The sequence below is a fragment of the Monodelphis domestica genome, chromosome 8 (assembly GCF_027887165.1).
Source record: "Monodelphis domestica isolate mMonDom1 chromosome 8, mMonDom1.pri, whole genome shotgun sequence".
In the NCBI taxonomy this organism is placed as follows: Eukaryota; Metazoa; Chordata; class Mammalia; order Didelphimorphia; family Didelphidae; genus Monodelphis; species Monodelphis domestica.
The window spans coordinates 217323575-217347359 of record NC_077234.1 but is presented as its reverse complement, the minus strand read 5'-3'; the positions used below and the strand labels follow the sequence as shown (position 1 = coordinate 217347359).

Below are 23785 nucleotides of genomic sequence, written 5' to 3'. Positions count from 1 at the left end.
GGCAACTTAGAGGAGGAGCAAGTTAGTTCAATTTAACTTGATTTATTCCTTGAAGAACCTCCGCTAAAATTATGGGGTTAGACTAGATGGCCGAAGGTCTTTTTTAGCTCTAAAGCATTTGTCCTGACCATGCTGATTCACTCCTTCTTAATTAAGAGACAACAATGCATTGTTTTATCACACAGTTGACACCTAATTATTTTTAGATGACCTATTTTGTCTTCCCAGCTAAATTGTGAGCTTACCTAAGATTCCTTTGTCCATGGCAGTTGTAAGGTAAAAATTTGTCAACCTGACAATAGTAACATTTCATATTTACAAGGGATGATCTTTCCTAAACCCTTTAGCTTTTTTTTTTTAATAGCTTTTAACTTTACATCTCTTCTGTCAGCAAGGAAAAGGGGTTTATGCTCATTTTTTAGGATGCTAAAGTGAGTCAGAGAGAGGCTAATATTTTTCTCAGGACTGCTCACTTGTAAATAGAAGACATCTTTTGGCTCGATCTCAGGTCCTAAGATTCCCTGTCTGACATTCTATCCAATAAATGTGAATATGGGGTTAATTCCTCACGGATCTTTTATAGTCATATGTCAGAGACAAATAGAATTTTATCAATGCTTTAGCGAATGTGAGTCAAGCATTTGGAGCGATTCATTTATTTTTCTCTCAATTTTAAATTAATTTATTAATTGACCTGTTAAGACATCTTAAATTGGGACTCTTTCCACAATCTGAATGTGTGCAAAATTGAATGTGTAATTCCATAATGGCTTCCAGGGTTTGCTGACTTCCCTTAATATTTCAAAAAGGTCAGGGAATTTATAATGGCTGGCCAGCCCTGCTCTCAATTCTTTTATCCTTAACAAAGATGAAGGAACCCAACCTATTTTTGTAGCCTGATGAGAGAAATTGATCAGATTGTTTCATGCTGATGGTGAGGTGAGGTTAGGGGGGGAAATCATTTCACATATTAAAAAAATTTTTTTAAACATTATTTTATTTGGTCATTTTCATACATTATTCATTGGAAACAGAGATCATTTTATTTTCCTTCCTGCCACGCTTCCCCTAGCCAACGCGCCATTCCACTGGGTATCACATGTGTCCTTGCTCCGAACACATTTCCTTGTCGTTGGTATTTGCATTAGGGTGTTCATTTAGAGTCTCTCCTCAATCATGTCCTCTCAACCCCTGTAGTCAAGCAGTTGCCTTTTCTCTGTGTTTTTACTCTCACAGTTTGTCCTCTGCTTGAGGGTAGTGTTTTTTCTCATAGATCCCGGCAGATTGTTCAGGGACATTGCATTGCCTTTAATGGAGAAGTCCATTACGTTCGATTGTACGAGTGTATCAGTCTCTGTGTATTTCCCCTCTGATTCATTGGAAAACAGTATCCTCAGTGAATCATTCCAGATATGATGGAGCAATTCATTTAAAGGAAGAAATGCCCTGAAGAGACTGAAGTATAGTAAAATTATGTTTTTACTTCCATCTAATTTTCTGATTATCATAATTAGATGTGGCTTTCTGCAGAGGAAGGATTAAACATTGTTATAGAACACATTTAGTCAAATATTTATTAGATTTCAGACTTCTGCATTTCCGATACACATACAAAAAATCCCTGACATCAAGGTGCCTACGTTCTTTGTGGGAAATACAAAGACAGTACAGGCATAAATGGAAGTGAATGTTGTATATAGGTCCAAGGACTCAAGATAATCTCAGGGTTGAATAGTTAATAGTGTGCTAGACTTGGAGAAGAACTGGTTTTGAATCCTGACTTAGTCATTTATTAGCTATGTAACCACAGGCAAGTCACAACCACTCAGAGCATGTTTCTTCATATGGTGATAATAGTACTTGTACTGTGTACTTCACAGGGTTGTTCTACAAATCAAGCATTTATTATTAACTGTGTGCCAAACACTATGCTAAGGAACGAACATACAAAGAAAGGCAAAAGACAGTCCATGTTCTCAAAGATCTCGCAGGCTTCTGGGAGAGACATGGATACCACTATGTTGTGTTTTGTTTTTTAATTTAAAAAATTTTATTTTGAACTTAAATATCACCAAAAGACATTTATATACATATACATATACATATATATATATATATATGACAAACCCAAAAAAGAGGATGAAAAGGGAATCCATGAATCTACTTCATACACTACTTTTTAAAAAGAGCATATCATAAATTCTACATTTTAATTTCAAAACTGCCCTGCTTATATGTATTTCTCTCAGAACTTCCCACTGTTCTCTATACATTTTTGGAAATATTTCAAGAGGCATTTTTTTTTGTTGTTGTTGGCTTCTCTGTTGCAAAGCTCCTTTTTACTCTTTCCTTTTGACACCTCCCCAATAAAAAGCTGTGTGAAATGAATATTAATCTGGAACCATTTTTTGGATCCCCAAACAACCTTTTGATCTTAAAGCAAAAATATCTAAGGTCTGAAGCTCTGAACTGTGTCTTCCTGAGGCCATGGATAGAGTCACTGAATTGATCCAGTTTATCAAGTCTTTCAGTGCTGGATGTCTTCCCAATGTTGTTACTATGTATGTATTTTTTTTCCTGGTTCTGTTCATATTATTCTGTATCAATTCATACTACCCAGCATCCTTTGAAACTATCTTTTTCATCATTTTAATTCAATTCAGTAAACTGACTAAGCACCTACTATGTGTCAAACTTTGTGCCAAGAGCTGGGGATACAATAAGAGCAAAAAGACAGTCTCTGCCCTCAAAGAGCCTACAATTTAATGGAAGAGACAATTTTTTATGGTACAACAGAATTTCATTACATTTATATCCCTCACTTTTTTCCTGCCATTCTCTGATTGATAGATATCCCATTGTTATCAAATGAACTGTAAATTGGCAAAGCCACATTTCTTTTAAAATATTGTATATTTAAGATTTTTAATAAGTTAGATTGGCCTTCCCAGTTAGTCCAAATTAGTATGGTTATTTGGAGAGAAGGGGAAGGGGGCCATACCTATAGCTTCACCTATTTAGAGAATTCTAAATATGGAAACTCTCTCCATCAATGCACATGAGTTATTTATTTGTTTACTTATTTGGAAGCAGCTGTGTTCAAACAAGATGTAAAAATATAGGATAAACTGGAGGTAATTTCAGAAGGAAGGCACTAAGTTTAAGGAGGACTGGGAAAGACTTCCCATGGAAGGTGAAACATAGGCTAAGACTTGAAGAAGACCAAGGAAACCTGGAGTTGACTATGAAGAGGGAGGGAGTTCCAGGCATGAGTGTCAGCCTTGTTGAAATAGGAATAATTGGGTTTTTTGGGGTTTTTGGTCATAATTTCTTTTTTTTTTTTGGTCATAATTTTTTTTTTGCTTATGACATCCTTTATTCAATTCACATAGAAAAGCATGCAGTATTAACGTAAAACAGTACAGTATGAATGTAAAATGTTCAGTGCACATTAGGTAAACAAGTCATTAGCTTACAAACCCATTTTTAAAGGCCTATATAGGGATACTGAATGTTTGGAATAACAAATGCTTTTCCAAACCTAAATTTAAAATTGTGCTTAATTCTTCCCCTCCCCCACCCCCTGCACACTCCCCACAAAAGAAAAAGCACTTTTATCTTACATAAGAGAAACATTCTATGACTACCCACTATAGATCTCTCACTATAGCAACTCTCTCCATCAGAGCATATCTGCAACCCATCTTCCACAGTTATAGAGTTGTTTCAGATGCCAAGAGGTTGTCACTTATTCAGGATCACACAGCCAGTATATATGTTAGAGTCAGAAGAACAGTCTTCCTTACTCTCATCTGTATCCAGTAATGCTATCTGTCATTAAACTTAAAAGCATTACTTAAAGGAGATGTAAGGACTAAGTTTGCCAAATTGTGCTGTTAAATATTTGAGAGTAGAGAAGTAGCTCTTTGTTTAATTTAGAAAGTGTCGGGGCAACAAAGTGGCTCCATGGATAGAGAGCCAGGTCTGGAGAGGAGAGAAGTCCTGAGCTCAAATCTGGTCTTAGATATTTCCTAGTTGGGTGACCCTGGACAAGTTACTTGACCCAAATTACCTAACCTTTACTCTTCTCTTTTGGAACTGATACTTGGTGTTGATTCTAAGATTCAAAGTAAGGGTTTAAAAAGAAAAAAATAAAAGGAGAGTGTATCGAGTGCATTAGATGATATTTCAGGAAGACTTGAAAGAAAGTAATGGGGCATAAAATGGAATGGAATAGGATAAAATAGAATTGGATGGTGAAGAGTTAGTTCTTCTTTAGAGTGTTGGAAGTTGTAAAGAATTAAAAAGGTTTAGTAGCCTAAAGCAAATTAATAGAAGTCTTAAAATCATACATATATCAAGCTTTATTTGCATATATATCCGTATATATAATAGTGGTGAGCAAAGTGATATAATTATAGTGATAGATAAGATGGTTATTAGGAAGGTTGTGACTAGGATGAAGTGAAAAGTAAAGAAGTAATAATTATAGCCCAAATTAGGCAAATGTAATGAATGATTTAAAAATTATAATCTCTTTTCAGCTTAAAATTTTTTTTAATAAGAGAGGTTGCAGGGAGTAGAGGAAGATTAAGTCAATATTAGAAATTGGTTGGTGTGAAAAGCAAAAACAGCAAAAAAGATTATTTTTGAAAACATAAAATTAACTAATTACCTTAATATTTCTCGTGGACTTTATTAAGTTCACATATGATAAAACATTCTTTGGTTATTTTAGTAGCTTTGCTAACTGGTAGAAAACTACATAGCTTTACACGGGAATGAATGTTTCATTTGCCCTTTTAAGAATTTACTCACTGGGGGCAGAGCCAAGATGGCGGCATAGAGGCAGCAAAAGTTCGGACCTCTGAAAACTCTTCCTTACCAGTTAAAAACTAAATGCTCCTAGGGGACTGAAAATCAAACCTACCAACAAGACAGAGCCAAGGAACCCTCCTGCTAGACTCAATTCAAAAATGTACGGCCTCCAAAAGCCTGAATTCAAGAATACTTGGGTTTAAGGGGAAAGAAGAAGGAAGGTTCCAGGACCCCTCTCCCATCTAGAGTGCTAAGCCTCCAGTGGCATCAGCAACCTCTGGGCAGGCAAAGGCACTGGTCTGGAGGGAGTACCTTGCAGGCAGAGCTGTGCCAGGCTCAGAGTGTCAAACATAGGCAGCGGGGAAAGAGCTAGAGAGGGAACGAAGAGCAGGCAGCCTGGTCACAGCAGCTGAGACCCTCCATATTGCTCCAGCCTTCCAGGAGGATTTGACCTCAGGACACATCCAGCCCAACCCAGCTGGACTTAATCCCTTCAAAAGTGTTCAGAGGTCAGGGAAACTCAAGCTCCAACATCCCTCCACCACAAACTGCTGGACTTTAATCCAATCAAAGCCTCTAGAGGACAGGGAAGCTCAAGCTATAACACCCCTCCCTCACAGACTGCACTGAGAGATCTCCTGACAAAGCTCCAAGAGGAGAGACTGACAGAAAACCCCAAAATAAAAACAAAAAAAAATGAGAGGAGCAAGAGCACAGATAACTGCAGGGAGTCAAGAAGGGGTAAATATGAGCAAACAACAGAAAGAGAAAAAAAGAAATTGCAATCGACAGCTTCTATACAGGCAATGGACGAAGATCAAATGGAACAGTAGAGGAGGGAACACCAAGCAATGAAACAGAAAACCCAGCAATTAGACAAAGGCTTTGGAAGAACTCAAAATACAATTCAAAACACAATTAAGAGAGGTTGAAGACAATTAGGAAAAGAACTTAAAAACTAAGATAAGTCATCTGGAAACAGAAAATAGTGTCTTAAAAGCCAAAATCAATCAGCTTGAAAATAAGGCAAAGGAGATGAAAGATGAGGCAAAGAAGATGAGAGATGAGGCAAAGAGGATGAAAGATGACCTCCAAAGAAAATCAGACCAGAAGGAGAAGGATGACCAAAAAGCCAGGGATGAAATCCCTGAACCAGAATACAACAACTAGAATTAAGTGACTTCACAAGGCAATAGGAAACTATAAAACAAAATCAAAAGAATGAAAAAATTGAGGAAAATTTGAAGCAACTCATTCACAAAACATAAGATTTAGAAAATCGTTCGAGGAGAGACAACTTAAGAATTATTAGTCTATCAGAAGACCATGACAAAAGAAAAAGCCTGGACATCATATTACAGGAAATTATCCAAGAAAACTGGCCCAATACTCTAGAACAGGAGGGAAAAGTGGAGATTGAAAAAATCCACAGATCACCTCCTGTACTTAATCCCCAACTGACAACCCCCAGGAATGTTAAAGCCAAATTCAAGAACTATCAGACTAAGGAAAAAATGTTACAAGCTGTCAAGAAGTCATTCAGATACCATGAAACCACAGTGAGGATAACACAGGATCTGGCTGTATCTACACTGAATAACCGAAAGGGATGGAATAAGATATTCCAGAAAGCAAGGGAACTAGGTCTACAACCAAGAATCAACTAACTACCCAACAAAACTGATTATATTCTTATAGGGGAAAGTATGGTCATTCAACAAAATAGAAGAATTTCAAGCATTTGTAAAGAAAAGTACAGACCTGAACAGAAAATTTGATGCCCAAGCACAGAACTCAAAGAATCAACAAAAGGCAATTAAAAAGGAGGGGAAAACAAAACAAAACAATTTTTTTTCTTTTTTTGAGACCCAATAAGTCAAAATGATATGTATCCCTATAAGAAAAGAGGTCATTGGTAATTCTTAAAAATTGTTATCACCTGGGCAGCTGGAAGAATTACATATAGAGGGAACAGTGACAAATTGTATAGGAAGAAATGACAAGACATAAATATGTATATAGATGTATGTATGCATAAATACATATACATGTGTGTATATATACAATAAGAGCTAAATAAAGAGTTTAATACTAAAAGAAATGGAAAAAGAAACAAAAGGAGGTAAATTTATATGTCACAAAGAAGCTCATGGTGGGAGGGGGTAGAATATCAATACACTGGAAGGATAAAGAGGTTGGAGATAGGAAATAATCAACTCTTAAGTGCTTTGAAACTGATCCAAAGAGGGAAGAACAATCTAATCCATTGGGGCAGAGAATTGATTTGTGCTCTATAGGGAAGTAGAAGGGTAACAAACAGACTGGTGGGGAGGGAAGCAGTACAAGGGGGAGAGAGGGGTGAGGGGATAGTTTTAAAAAGACTGCGAAGAAAATAAGGGGGGGCGTTAAGAAGGGAGGGGGGGTAGAAAGGGAAAGAAAATAAGGGTGGGAACGAGGGGGACTGATTAAAAACAAACATTGACGTAGAAGGAAATAGTGAAAGAAGAAAAGGCAGGCCCGGGAATAGAAATCAAAAAGCTGGGAAATACAGAGCTGGTAATCATAACTCAGAATGTGAATGGAATGAACTCACCCATAAAACACAAGCAAATAGCAGAGTGGATTAGAATCTGAAACCCTACCATATGCTGTCTACAAGAAACAAACATGAGGAAGGTAGATTCGCATAGGGTGAAAGAAAGAGAATGGAGCCAAATCTTTTGGGCGTCAACTGATAAAAAGAAGGCAGTAGTAGCAATCATGATATCTGACAAAGCCAAATGAAAAATAAATCTAGATAAAAGAGATAGGAAAGGTTATTACATTCTGATAAAAGGCAGTATAGACAATGAGGAAATATCAGTACTCAACATGTATGGACCAAATGGCATGGCATCCAGATTCCTAAAGGAGAAACTAGTGGAGTTCAATGATGAAATAGATAGAAAAACTATACTAGTGGGAGACCTGAACCTTCTTCTATCTGAACTAGATGAATCAAACCAAAAAATAAATATGAAAGAGGTAAGAGAAGTGAATGAAATCTTAGAAAAATTAGAGTTAGTACCCATGTGGAGAAAAATAAATAGGGACAAAAAGGAATATACCCTCTTTTCAGCAGCACATGGTACATTCACAAAGATTGACCATGTATTAAGGTATAAACACATTGCAAACAAGTCCAAAAGAGCAGAAATAATAAGTGCAACCTTCTAAGATCACAATGCAATGAAAATAATCATCATTAAGGGTACATGGAGAGGTAAATAAAAAATTAATTGACAATACAATTCTCCAAAACTGGTTAGTCAAAGAACAAATCATAGAAAAAATTAATAATTTCATTCAAGAAAATGACAATGATGTGACATCCTTTTAAAACCTATAGCATGCAGCTAAAGCAGTAGTCAGGGGGAAATTTATAACCTTGAGTTCATATATAAACAAATTAAGAAGGGCAGAGGTCAATGAATTGGGCATGCAAATTAAAAAACTAGAAAGTGAACAAATTAAAAATCCTCAGATGAAGACTAAGTTAGAGATCCTAAAAATCAAAGGAGAAATCAATAAAATTGAAAGTCAAAGAACTATTGATTTAATAAATAAGACTAGAAGCTGGTGCTTTGAAAAAACAAATAAAATAGACAAAGTACTGGTCAGTATAATTAAAAAAAGGAAAGAAGAAAACAAAATTCATAGTATCCAAGATGAAAAGGCAAACCTTACCTCTAATGAAGACGAACTTAAGGCAATCATTAAAAATTATTATGCCCAATTATATGGCAACAAGTATGGCAATCTAGGTGATATGGATGAATATTTACGAAAAATATATATTGCCTACACTAACAGAGGAAGAAATAGATTACCTAAACAACCACATATCAGAAAAAGAAATTAAACAAGCCATCAAAAAACTCACTAAGAGAAAATCCCCAAGTTCAGATGGATTCACAAATGCATTCTATCAAACATTCAAAGAACAGTTAACCCCAATATTATACAAATTATTTGACAGGATAAGCAAAGAAGGAGTTCTACCAAATTCATTTTATGACACAAATATGATACTGATCCCAAAACCAGGGAGGTCAAAAACAGAGGAAAAAAACTATAGACCAATCTCCCTAATGAATATAGATGCAAAAATCTTAAATAGGATACTAGCAAAAAAGACTCCAGCAAGTCATCACAAGGGTTATTCACTATGACCAGGTAGGATTTATACCAGGAATGCAAGGATGGTTCAATATTAGGAAAACTATCCTCATAATTGACCATATTTACAAGGAAACTGACAAAAGTCACATGATTATCTCAATAGATGCAGAAAAAGCCTTTGATAAAATACAACACCCATTCCTATTGAAAACACTAGAAAGTAAAGGAATAGGAGGGCCTTTCCTAAAAATAATAAACAGTATCTAAAATCATCAGCAAACATCATCTGCAATGGAGATAAAGTAGAAGCCTTCCCAATAAGACCAGGAGTGAAACAAGGATGCCCATTATAGCCTTTATTATTTAACATTGTACTGGAAGCACTAGCAGTATCAATTAGAGAAGAAAAAAAATTGAAAGTATTAAAATTGGAAATGAGGAGACCAAGCTATCACTCTTTGTGAATGACATGATGGTCTAATTAAAGAATCCTAAAGAATCCACCAGAAAGCTAGTCAAAATAACCAACAACTTTAGCAAAGTTACAGGATACAAAATAAACCCACATAAGTCATCAGCATTTCTATATATCTCCAACCAATGTCAGCAGCAAGAATTAGAAAGAGAAATTCCATTTAAAATCACCCCAAAAGTAAATAAATAAAATCACCCTAGACAATATAAAATACTTAGGAATCTATCTGCTGAGACACACACAGTAACGATTTGAACACAACTACAAAACACTCTCCACACAATTAAAACTAGGTCTAAACAATTGGAAAAACATTGATTGCTCATGGGTAGGACAAGCTAACCTAATAAAAATGACAATCTTGCCCAAATTAGTTAACTTATTTTTTGCCATAGCCATTGAACTACCAAAAAACTTTTTTACCGAATTAGAAAAAACCATAACAAAGTTCATTTGGAAGAACAAAAGATCAAGGATATCCAGGGAAATCCTGAAAAAAATGCAAAGGAAGGAGAATTTGCAGTCCCAGATCTCAAACTGTACTATAAAGAAATAGTCATCAAAACAACTTGGTACTGGCAAAGAGACAGGAGGATCACTGGAATAGGCTTGTGGTGTCCTCAGCAAGACAGTCTATGATAAGCCCAAACATCCCAGCTTTTGGATCCCACATCCACTATTTGATATAAACTGCTGGGAAAATTGGAAGACTCTATGGGAGATATTAGGTTTGAATCAACATCTCATATCCTACACCAAGACAAACTCAGAGTGGGTAAATGACCTGAATATAAAGATGTAAAGTATAAGCAAATTAGGCAAACACAGAATAGTATACATGTCACATTTTTGGGAAAGGAAAGACTTTAAAACTAAGCAAGAGCTAGAAAATGTAACAAAATCTAAAATCAATAATTTTGATTACATCAAATTACAACGTTTTTGTACAAACAAAACTAATGCATCCAAAATTAGAAGGGAAGCAACAAATTGGGAAACTATCTTCATTACAAAAACCTCTGACAAAGGTCTAATTACTCAAATTTATAAAGAGCTAAACCAATTGTACAAAAAATTAAGCCATTCTCCAACTGATAAATGTTGCCCATGACATGAATTGGCATTTTTCAGTTAAAGAAATAAAAACTATTAAGCACATGAAAATGTGTTCTAATCTCTTATAATCAGAGAAATCCAATTCAAAACAACTCTTGAGGTATCACTTCACACCTAGCAGATTGGCTAACATGACAACAAAGGAAAGTAATGAATGCTGGAGGTGATGTGGCAAAAGTTCAGATATTAATGCATTGCTGATGGAGTTGTGAATTAATCCAACCTTTCTGGAGGCCAATTTAGAACTATGCCGAAACACACTAAAAGACTGTGTGCTCTTTGATCCAGCCATAGTACTGCTAGGTTTATACCCCAAAGAGATAATAAATATAAAGACATGTACACGAATATTCATAGCAGGGCTCTTTGTGGTGGCAAAAAATTGGAAAATGAGGGGATGCCCATCAATTGGGGAATGGTTGAACAAATTGTGGTGTATGTTGGTGATGGAATACTATTGTGCTTAAAAGAATAATAAATAAAGTGGAGAAATTCCATGGAAACTGGAATGGCCTCCAGGAATTGATGTAGAGTGAAAGGAGCAGAACATTGTACACAGAGACTGAGACACAGTGGTACAATTGAACGTAATGGACTTCTCCATTAGTGGCAATGCAGTGACCCTGAACAACTTGGAGGAATCTAGGAGAAAAACAACTATTCACTTTCAGAGGAAACACTGTGGGAGTAGAAACAAGAAAAACAACTGCTTGAATACATGGGTCGAGGGGATATGGCTGGGAATGTAGACTCTAAATTAACATCCTAATGCAAATATCAACAACATGGAAATAGAAATAGGTTCTGATCAAGGACAAGTAATACCCAGTGAAATTGCGAGTTGGCTGCAGGAAGGTTGGGTGGAGGGGAGGAAGGGAAATAATGTGATTATTTTAACCAATGTTCTAAATTGACAAAATAAATTAATTTTAAAAATTAAAAAAAGAATTTACTCATTGAATACATTACTAATTAATTATAGATAGTGGGCGATTTCACTCCACAAGGGATGGAGACAATTATGAAAGATAGTTCTTATTACATGAAATTTAAAAACATTCACAAACAAAATTAACTCATCTAGGACAAGAAGGAAAGCTTACAGATGAGATAAGAATCTTTGTATCAGTATACAAGGGCTTAATATTCAAGTCACAATGGCAACTAACATATAATAACAAAAAGCATTTTTCTATATGTAAGTGGTCAAAGGATATGAATATGATTCTTAAAAGCATAATTGTAAATTATTAACAACCATATTAAAGAACACTCCAAATAACTAATAATTAAAATAACCTTGAAGTTTTACTTCATTCTCAACAAAATGACAAATTACAAAAGACTGTAAGAGCCGGTGCTAGAGTGATTGTGGAAACAGATCCACTAATGCAAGGATGATAGTTGTGACTGGGCCTAACCATTCTGGAAAACAGTTTGGAATTATGCAGAGAAAAAAAAATTAATTGTTCCTACTCTATTAACTTGGAGATTCCACTGCAAGGCTTATTGTTTGCCAGGATGTAATTGACAAAAAGAAAAGATCTATATTTTAGCAAAATATTTATAGCATCAGTTTCTGTGGTAACAAAGAACTAGAAACAAAGTTACCCATTGATTGGGAAATGGGTACACACATTGTGCTACGTGAATGTAACTGAGTGTTAACTGTGCTACAGAGATGATGACTATAGAGTCACGGAAGGACTTTTTTGAGTTGATACAATACAAAGTAAATAGCTAAGGAAAGCAATATACAGGACTATGATAAAGTAAATGGTAAGAACAAGTACCAAAATGTAATAAAAAAAGATAAATGCTACAGCACTATAAAGAACAAGCCAGCCAGCAAAGAAAAATAGGAGAAGATATCTCCCTCATCGTTTTACTGAGGCTTGGGATCCTTGGTGTTAAATGTTCTATATAGTATCAGATTTTTTAAAGTTTATTTTTATTGTTTTTTCCCTTTATTACTATAGAAAAGGTCAATTGTGCAGGAGGAAATATATGTGAAATAAGTGAAGATAAAAATAATTTTTTAGGAGAAAATAAACTTTAATTATTTTAAGGAACATAGATTGAGACCTTTCTTCCCACTATTTTTTTCCTAGATAAATGGAAGTGAGCAAATCATAAAATGTTCTCAGCTATTTATATAAATAAAAGTAGGCTTGGTGATATTCTTATAGAATTTCTGTAGCCTATAGTATAAAGTTTATATTTTTAAAGTGGTAAAATACATAGCTTCTTTACATATCTGTAGGGTTTAATAGACATAATGAAATTAGCATTCTGTTACTAAAGCAAGAATACCTGGTATAGGTGTTGATTATGTGAAACAGAGGTGTGACACATACAGCTGGATGCAGCCAAATCAAATTAATAAATTAAATAAAACAATGTTAATATGTCTTTTTCCATGTATGTGGCCACAAGGATTCTTATGTACCCTTTAGAGGTCAATTTGAGTTTGCTACTTCTGAGATGGGACTTCTCATTCAGTTTATTCTAATCAATAGCTATTAGATCACTTTCTCAGATAGTTGTGTGTGTTTCTGGAAAAGGCCCTAATACTTTGATAGAATCCCAAACTCAAACATTCTTTCATGAGGTCATAGTTTTAGAGCTGATCTTCTAATCCCATTCCCTAATTTTGCATCAGAGGAAATTGAAATCCAGTTAGGTAAAAGTGATTTAGCCAAGGTTACACAATGGCACAGCTCAGACTCATTTCCAAATCTACTGACTTGAAATCTAGCATTGTTTACACTGTTTTAGAGTGCTTCTGCCTTGCACAAGAGAACCACTGTTTCTCACTTTATGTTTATTCATCTGTGGGTACAGTGATCTAAAAGATACTAGTTAGTCTCCTGTCATGACTCTTAAATACCCTGGCAGAAATGCCAGTAGAGTGAGTTGCCACTAACATCATTTGTTTTTCTTTGTCTTTGTACAATGAGAAGCACACTGTGGAAATCTACCATAAGATTCTGCTTGCATTCTCTCTGTTCCTTGACTCTCATCTCCCCTAGGAGATGATATAATCTAGCCCCTTGCTTGATGCAAAAATAAGTTTATTCCACATGCCTTACAAGTAGCCCTAGAGTTTTTGCTTAAAGACTTAACAGTGACAGAGAATGTTAATTGGATATCCCCTTTTATTTGGAGCATCTCTCAGTGAAAGTTCCTTCTTTTATAGATCCCAATATGCCCCTCCCTGTACCTTCTACTTTTTGATTCTAATTCTTTACAAGTTATGATACAGAATAAATCTTCAGACTGAAAAGATGTACTCTATAGTTTTTAAATAATTTTAACTGTCCAATTGAATTCATACAAGTTATTGCATGACTATTCAGAATCTAGACATGGATATCTCAGATCCATCTTCATTTCAGCTATTTTGCATAAAATTGTTCAAAGTCTAATGTAGAAATGAAATTTTGAGGTTACCAAAAGGTCACCTGGAAAGTCAAAGAAACTGTAAAAATCAGATTAAGAAGTCTGTAGGATTATTTTCTTTACAACTGAAATGTTAAAAACAATATTTTAGATTGTACATGACATTTTAGTTTTAATTTTTGTTTTTAAAATGACTTGCAGCATTTTAACCCTTTCTTAAGACTCAAGAATCAAGTATTGGTAGTATACTTACATTCAATCTGCTACTAGGAGGCACTAAAGTTTGGAATTATATCAGACTTTGCTCACTTGTTTCTTCGTGGTTCAAAAGTTTAATTTAAGAATCAAGCAATGTGTCCAGTCTAAGAAGCACAATAAACTAAAGATAAAATTATTATGAACTTTAGCTCAGAAAATACTTCCATAAAATGAATCTTTTTCAATGACACATGTAAAACCCAGTGGAATGGAATTGTGCATCAGCTACAGGAGAGGGGTTGGGGAAAGGGGAGGGAAAGAACATGAATTTGGTAACCATAGAAAAAATATTCTAAATTAATTAATTAAATAAAATTAAATATTAAAAAATAAAAGAAAATACTTCCGTAAAAATGTCAACGCCAATATTTGAGCAGTAGCACAAGAGCATTACTTGTTCATTAAAGCCAAATTTTTATTGGGTGTTTAAAAAATCTCATTAAAGTTGATTAACACCAGATGGTTTTGACACATTAGCAAGGCATAGAACTGGTTAAGGAACATGTTCATAAGTATCAGAATTTACCTTTAAAGAAGTCACTGAATAACTCACTGAGGCTGCTTGAGAAATAGGTTAATTCAATGAATTCAAAATTAACAATTCCCTTGCCTGGGGCACCGTCATAAGGAATCAGCAGCCATTTTCTGTTTATATTTTTCTCTATTAATAGGTTTATGGCTTGTTAACTCTTGCATTTGTTAATATGAAAAATCCATAAGAAAGGTAAAGATTCTTATTTTTGAACAGGCAAATGATATTTACATAGAAATGTAGGATCTTTGCTACATATTTGGAATATTTGGAATTTTAGAACTGAGAAATATATTGGAAAAAATGATAATTCTTTTTTCTTCCTTTGTTGTTTATTCTTCTTCCAGGACATGGACACTCTGTGGGACACCAGAATACCTTGCTCCTGAAGTCATACAAAGTAAAGGTCATGGAAGAGCAGTAGATTGGTGGGCTTTGGGGATTCTGATCTTTGAGATGCTCTCTGGGTAAGAGCTTCTTTTACAGGTTAAAATTTAACCTATTTATAAACATTTTTCTCCTTGTTTCTCGTATCAAATACATGATATTTGATATATAAAGAGAATTGCTGGAGCCCTGAGAAGTTAAATAGGTTTACACAGTTAATATATATCAGAAATGGATTTAAACCGTTATTTTTTTTTTAACTCTGAGGTCAATTCCTTACCCACTGTAGCATAGAGATTGCTTCTCATATAACTTCTGTTTTCAAAAGTATGAAGGCTATTCACTTCAGTAATTCAAGTGAATTCATCCCCACACCCCCATCCATGGTCAGCCTTCCAATAATGAAACTGAGCTTAGCAGTATTGGTCCTCAGTCACAGTCATGGAGCTAGATCCCCATTTCAGGTTTTCTATCATGTAGGAGAAAGACTATTAGACTTGAAATTAGGAGAGATTTGAATTCAAATCCCACATTTAATACCTGTTGACTATGTGACAGTGGACAAGATACTAAATTTCTCTAAAGCCCAAGGTCTGTAAAATGAGAATAACTTGGGAGAATTCAAATCCTGCCTTAGACATTTATGATCTGTGTATCCCTGTCATTTGAGTCTCTGACTCAAATTCCTCATTTATAAAGTGGCAAGGTTAAAATAATTGTCTTTAGTTCCTTTCCAGCTTTAACTCTGTTATGTTATCCAATTTATTACATTTTCTGGGAATCATTAATGGTATCTGGTAAATATCAGTCAAATGACTATACCATTCAAATGTTATCTTCCTAATTTCCCAAAGAAACTTTTAAGTTTTTGTATTTTATGTAGGGAAATTCATAAAATACCATACCTTCTGAAAAGTTCTATGAAAGACAAAAACTCAAAATGATCATTAATGGAGAAAAAAATCCATGACACTTTTTGTCCTTTGAAATTTCTGTAGGACTTTTCAACAGAATCATGTAAAAAAATAAAATAGTGCATTCTCCCAAAAAAAGATGCTAGTCAATATATTCTTTGTCTATGAAATGACAAGTAGATTTCCTTTCTTCATTTATAATCTTGCCCAAATACTATATTTAATAATATTTTTCAGCACAAGGTGGCAGCATTTTCTGTAGATTAATTTGTACTTTTGGATCATGATTTTTTCAATTAGGTTATAGGATCTTAGAATTTTAGAACTAATGCAGACTAAATATTTTAGAGGAGAAGAAATTGAGCCCCCAAATTTTTGTCTTCTGGTATGGTTAATAAGAGAAGTTAATTATAGATAATTCATCCCTATGATTTTACAATATTTCTTACCTAGAAGTTGGTTTTTTTTTTAATTCAGCAAAAAAATTTTATGAACAAAAAAAATCTTACCTTTTACTCTCCTTTCTTTTGTTTAAAAAACAAACCATACAACACATGTTTATTAAAAGCCCAGAATTTTACCTTCTTGAATTTTTATTAACATGGCTCAATGGCTGTACATCACCTAGCAAGTTATGCCTTTTTTCTTAAAGAATAGTCCCTTTAGGAGAAGGGGCTCAATCTATCATAGGAGATACTATGACCTAGAACTATGAGGTATAATAAGGTCTCCTATTCCAATTACCTTCTTTAGAGATTTAGAAATTACTTCAGAGATGTTAAGTGATTTGCCCAAGGTTATATACTGGCAAATAATTGGGATGGTCTTCTGTCTACAAATACATTGCTCTGGGGCTGCTAGGTGGCTCAGCGGATTGAGAGCGTGGTCTAAAGATGGAAGGTACTGGGTTCAAATCTGGCCTTGGACACTTCCTAGTTGTGTGACCCTGAGCAAGTCACTTAACCCCCATTGCCTAGTCCTTACTGTTGTTCTGCCTTGGAACCATTCATAGTGTTAATACTAAGAAGGAAGGTAAGGGTTTAAAAAAATACACTGTTCTTTCTATCACACCTTTCCCCATGATGAAATCTCAGTATTAGGAAGCAGTTAAGACAGATGTAAAGTTACCCTGAAAATCAGAGGTGCTCAGTGTTCTGTAGTTGGACCTACTGAGTACAGATCTCTAATTGGAGCTGTGGGGTTAACTAATGGATTTACATTTATTCTTATTTAGCCTCTTCCTCTTACTAGTACTGATTATCAAGAATAATCTATTAAAGATCATTCTATCTTGACAGAATATCTTAACTGAAATGCAGTTATAAGAAATCATTAAGTCATTATATCTAGAGGGCAGCTAGGTTGGGCAGTAGATCGAGTGCTGGACCTGCATCAGGAAGACTCATTTTCCTGAGTTCAAATCTGGCCTCAGACACTAGCTTTTGATCCTGGGCAAGTCATTTCACCCTGCATGCCTCAGTTTCCTCATCTGGAAAATGGTCTGGTGAAGGAAATGTCAACCCTCTCTAGTATCTGTGCCAAGAAAATCCTAAATGGGGTCATGTGGAGTCAGACACAATTGAAACAAGTTAACAAGAACAATTGTACCTAACTTAAGCCATAACTGAATTGTGATTGTGTTTTTCCCCCTTTACTATACTATCAAGAACTTTAGGCAAGATTTAAAATTTAAAGGAAATAATACTGATAACAAGCATTCTATGTCTACGTGTTCTTACTTCTAGCACAGGTCCTCTTCTGCTTCCTTTTACCACTATATATGATTTTAAAAATCTTTTATTTCTTAATTTCACTGTTTCCCTAATGAATTTAATCCCAATATCTTTCAATTTAATACATTCCTTAATGGTAAGTTGTCTGTAAAGCAAGATTCAGTATATGGATCCTGTTTTTCATTGGCTTTTGTAAAATGATTTTAAATAGAAAATTTAAATTTTCTGAATAAAAATACCAGTATTTCACGGTGTTATTTCTTAAGAATCCAGCATAGTATTATTTCTCAATAAGTACTTGTTGACTATTGTTATTCCTTCTGGCATGATTACCAGTCTTTCCTTTGCTATAAAAAAATTTCCACCTCCTGGTTCAACTGTTGCTAAAATATTTTTCCAATAATAGTGTCATGGAATCTCTTGCTTACTAAGAGCACTTTGGTTAATATACTCAATAACTGCTTAGAGGTATGACAAACTTTCTCCTAGATTTTAATGCCCTATTTCCTAAATGGTTATGTTTCCACTATGTATTATTATGTGTGAATGCATTCAAAATAAAACCAGCCCTAGCTTGGTTGCTAAATAGGAAAGGGAAATATTCATTCTAATACCATTAGGAAAAATTCCTCACAGATACCAAAGGATTGAATCGGCATATAATTATCCTATGAGGTGCTAATTACATAAGACTCTGGTCACTAATGTGCAAAAGGAAATAATGAAACTAGAAAAAAATATCATTTCACTAACTCAATATCATTCTAATTCAGCTCTCCCCTCTTTTTAATTGAAGACTATGCCATTTATGCATTGAAAAGTTAAGGACAAGAAATAATTTCTTTTATTTGTATCATATGCATTTATATTTTTAAAAATAATGTTTTTCTTGAATTATATTTTCTTACCAAGTTTATCTTCCATCCACAATAAAAAAACAAAAATCCCAATTATTTCCAGATCCCTTATTTTATTATTTTCTATTTTTAATATTGTTTTAGCTCCCCTCCCCCCCCCCCATTCTTAAAGCCCTGAATTCTCCCTCAAGACATATATTTAGAGCTGGAAGGAACTTTAGAGAATATCTAGTCTAATAACTTCTTAATTTTAAACATGAGGAAGCTGAGACCTCAAAGAGGCTAAGTGATTTAGCCTGCTTAATGATGGGGCCAGGATACTGATTCTTTTATCAAATGCCAAAAGAACAATCCTTATTGACCGTGGAATTTTAGCCTTATTTTATTAAGCAAATTGACATATCTGGATGGAGGAGATAAATGTGGAAATAGTTATTTTGTAGACTATTTCTCTTCCTTAAATCCTTTATTATATAAATTACTTAGCCAAATCCCATTGTCTCTGAGGGTTGTTATCCTTATCTAAAACCCTTAGTGGATAACTGAAATATGAAACTGATAATAAGACTAACAAAATTATTTCAGGAGATCATCTTGAAATTTATCTTTGCAATTTTAATTCTGTTCTTCTAAATTTTCAGTCTCCCTCCACAATCTCAATTGCCAGTTGAAAACAACAATAATAAAATTGTGAATCTCCCCACACACTTCTTGATAATTTTGTCATTAAGGATTCTTTCTCAGTGGAGCATGGTTGTAGAGGCCCTCTATAAATCTTAAGTTTATTATTCTCAGCCCTTGCCTTTTTACTTTATAGTTCTTTCCTCTTTCCAGTGACATGAGCATGGCACCAGCCTTGCCTCTTCCTGACCTTGGAACCCAGTGTGGGCAGCAGCACTGTTGGGAACAACACATTTTTATGAGAGAGCCTCCACTGTGCTAGCCAGCTCTAGTTTCCTGGGCATGAACCATTCACTACCTGATGACAGGAAACTTCAAGCTCGACCCTTTACGCTGTCCACGCTTTTTCCTTCTCACTACATCACACCTTAGAAGTGATGTAGAGGTTGCTCTTCCATCTCCAATAATGAAGTCTAAGTGGCTTTATGCATCATGATATTCCATGTCACTATTGTATTTGGATTCAGTAGAGTTTCTATGCCTAGAGTTTAACTCATTGTTTGAAACAAAGCAAGTGCAGACTATAGAATGTGTTCTGTTTGCTAAGAATCCTCTGTGCAACAGTTTGCACTGTAGAGTCATTAACTAAATACCACATATTCTGGGGGGGGGGGGAGATATTAAAAGATGTAAGGACTCCCTAACTTAATGAGGATTTTAAGTTTTTCATCTTTTCTCTAATTTTCCTTGGCTTCCCAGAGTCTTTGGGGGAGAAAAAAATAGCAACAACAATAATAGTAAAATAATAATAACTAGAATTTATACAATGCCTACAATTTTCCAGACACTGTATTTAAAACTTTACAAATATCATATTTATTCCTTGTTACCAAGAATTTAGGTGCTATTATTATCCCCATTGTACAGTTCAGGAAACTGAGATATGAGTTATTTGCCCACAGTCACACAGTTATTAAAGCATCTAAAACAGGATTTGAATTAAATTCTTTATGATTCCATGCCAAACATACTTTCCAGGCCACTTACTTATCCATGATAATAGTATTTGGCTGACAGTGCTCTTTTATTTTTGCAAAATGATTTATGTGCATTCTTATTTGATTCTCATAAAGGTGAGATAAGGGGTCTGTGTTATCTCCATTGTACTGATGAGAAAAGTGAGAATGAAAGATGTGACTCATCTGGTATTGCATAGGTAGTATCAGAGATGAGATATGGTCCTTAATCCCTGTTCAGCCATCTTTCCCCTAAATAGAAATATGATAACATTTTAAAGGACAAGAACTGAAAGGCAAGAACTTTCACTTTTATAGTTTTATCCCTGTTTTCTAATGTATTTATCTCTTCTAGTTCTTAATACATCAAAGGTGCTTAATAAATGCTTTTAAATTGATTAGATGATATATGTCTTGAAGATGGTCCAAGTTTCCTTCCCTTTTCCCAACTCTCATTCAATAACAGAGAAGGAACTATCATAGAATCAAGAGCCACAGAGACTTTAGTTGCCATTTAGGTCAACCCTAATGCTCACTTCCACTACAAGCTTGTTGCTTCCTATAGGCGACCATGAAGAGTCAAGCATTATCATCATCAAAGTTGCCTTCTTTAGATGAAAAAACAAAACAAAACAAAACAAAACTGCTATCACATGAACTCTCCTCAGTAGGACTTACATAAGTTCATGGTAGCGAGTAATTGAAATGTTTATATGGGACAGGACTGCCACCTTGTGGGCACTTTTGAATACTCACCTCGGATCATAATTTATCTGACAGTTTAGACTTTCTCCGTTTCTGCATCCCTAGCTTATTATGCTCCACTATGTGCAGATTGAAATGGCCACAGAAATCTCCCTTCCCTGCTCTCCATTCTTTCCTTTGGCTTCTTCAGATCTGTAGGTGAGGAAAGTTGTTGTAGCAGCCTTCCTACTTTACACGTCACCCTAATCTTCATCTATAGAGCCTGTACTATGGCTCCTGAGCCTGACCTTTTGAGCTCTCCTATGCAAAGTCCCTGCCCTAAGATACAGGAGCCGACACCGCTGGCTCCTTCTTGAACATGGAGGGAACATGGTCTAACTGTCTAGCAGGTGGGGAAATTGTACATGTGTTTCTATGTACTCTACATTCATCCAGCTTTATAAAGCCAAACCCTTTTCCTCTGGGGTTCCCAACTCTTTTATATGAATCTTTGTAAAGGATATAAGTTCCATGTGCCTGATATTCTGTTGAATTTTTTTCTTTTAAAAACATGTATTTTTATTAGGATCATGGAATTAGAGCTGAAAGGGATCTTTTTAAGGTCATCTAGTCCAACCTTATTTTACAATTTGATTTTTAAAATTTTGTTGATATTTTCTTTTGTTTTTATGTCAACTAAATTTCTCCCTTCTCCACTTTCAGAGACTTTTATTCCTTATAACTAAGAATTTTTTAAAGGAAAAAAGAAAAAAACCAGCAAAATAGATTAATTCATCCAAAAATTTGACAATATATTCAATGTTTCACACCTGTGAACTTTTCCTCTTTCCCTGAAGGGAAGTAGAATAAAGTATTTTTTTCATATCTGTTCTTTCACTGGTCAAATTTTTTTTTTTAATTTGCAACATTCACATTATATTGTTCAGTGATTATTGTTCTTTTGAATTACACTGCATAATAGTCACTATATATTGGTTTTTAGCTCTTATTATTTCATTTTGTATCAGTTCATGTGAGTCATTCCTTGCTTCTATATTACTTATTCTTACACTAACATCTCATTTATATTAATATACTTCAGTCTGTTTAGCCATTCCTTTAGACTTTATCTGGGTCTTGAACTAAAAAATATTATTCTGAGACTAAATGAAGGTAAAAATTTCCTCAGAATGTGAAAGAGGTTCATAATGATACAACAATTAAGTGCCCTGGATCTGGATGATCTCTATAGTCTCTTCCATCTTTAAATTCTATTATCTTTTTTTTTAAGTAGGCCCTAAAATGCTCCTAGTTTAGTACATTTAGTGCTACATTTAGTTAGTACATTCTTATAAATACTATCTATTAAACCTATTACTATTTCAGCATTTCTTACAAATAGTGATGGTATAAAATGATAGATTTAAAAATTATACTCCTTAGCTCAAATCAAAAATGGCCTCAAGGTTGGTAGGATCTTTCCATCAAACTCAACATAAACAAAGTAGAATTTATTTCCTATTTGGACCTCTTCACAGCATCTCTTTTTTCTGTTAAAGGCACCATAATCCTTTTTGTTACCCAGGTTCGAAACCTCAGTCATCTATTTATTTTTCTTTACTCAATATGTCTAATCAGTTGCTACATCTTGTCAGTTATACCTTCACATCTTTCATATCTGCTGTCACCATTTTTATTTCATGCCCATACCACTTCTTATCTAGATTATTTCGAAATCCCTTTACGTAGCCTCCCTGATTGCATGATTTCTTTTTCTTTTTCTTTTTTTATTATTTTATTTACTTTTTAAAAAATTTTAATTTAATTTAATTTTTTTGGTTACAATACTCACTTTATTTCCCTCTACTCCACCCACTCTTCCTGCAGCTGACGCACAATTTCATTGGGTATTATTTGTGTCCTTGATCAGAACCTATTTCAATGATGTTGTTTGCACTGGCACGTTCATTTAGAGCCCCCAACCATATCCCCTCGACCCATGTATAAAAGCAGTTGTTTTTCTTCTTTGTTTTTACTCCCACAGTGTTTCCTCTGAATGTGGATAGTGGTTTTTCTCCTAGATTCCTCCAAGTGGTTCAGGGTCATTGCATTGCCACTAATGGAGACATCCATTACATTTGGTTGTACCACAGTGTACAATGTTTTCCTGGTTCTGCTCCTCTCACTCTGCATCAATTCCTGGAGGGGGTTCCAGTCCCCATGTAATTCCTCCACTTTATTATTCCTTTGAGCAAAATAGTAATCCATCACCAACATATACCATAATTTGTTCAGCTATTCCCCAATTGAAGGGCATCCCCTCATTTTCCAATTTTTGGCCACCACAAAGAGCGCAGTTATGAATATCTTGAACAAGTCTTTTTCCTAATTATCTCCTTGGGGTACATACCCAGCAGTGCTATGGCTGGATCAAAGGGCAGACAGTCTTTTATCGCCCTTTGGGCATAGTTCCAAATTGCCCTCCAGAATGGTTGGATCAATTCACAACTCCACCAGCAATGCATTCATGTCCCAACTTTGCTACATCCCCTCCAGCATACTTTCCTTTACTGTCATGTTAGCCAATCTCCTAGGTGTGAGGTGAAACCTCAGAGTTGTTTTGATTTGAATTTATTTGATTATAAGAGATTTAGAACACTTTTTCATGTGCTTATTAATGGTTTTGATTTCTTTAACTGAAAATTGCCTATTCATGTCCCTTGCCCATTTTTCAATTGGAGAATGGCTTGATTTTTTTGTACAATTGGTTTAGTTCTTTATAAATCTGAGTAATTAGACCTTTCTCAGACT

General features: G+C 34.7%; 1 protein-coding gene across 5 annotated transcripts in view; it reads left to right on the top strand.

Annotated features, from left to right (window-relative positions):
- Positions 1-23785, top strand: part of PRKX (protein kinase cAMP-dependent X-linked catalytic subunit) — a 197740-nt gene that overhangs the window by 149329 nt on the left and 24626 nt on the right. For all 5 annotated transcript variants that reach the window (XM_056807225.1, XM_056807224.1, XM_056807228.1 and 2 more), the window contains exon 4: positions 15110-15229. In XM_056807225.1, the coding sequence (XP_056663203.1) occupies positions 15110-15229 (120 nt within the window). The remainder of the gene's footprint in view (positions 1-15109; positions 15230-23785) is intronic.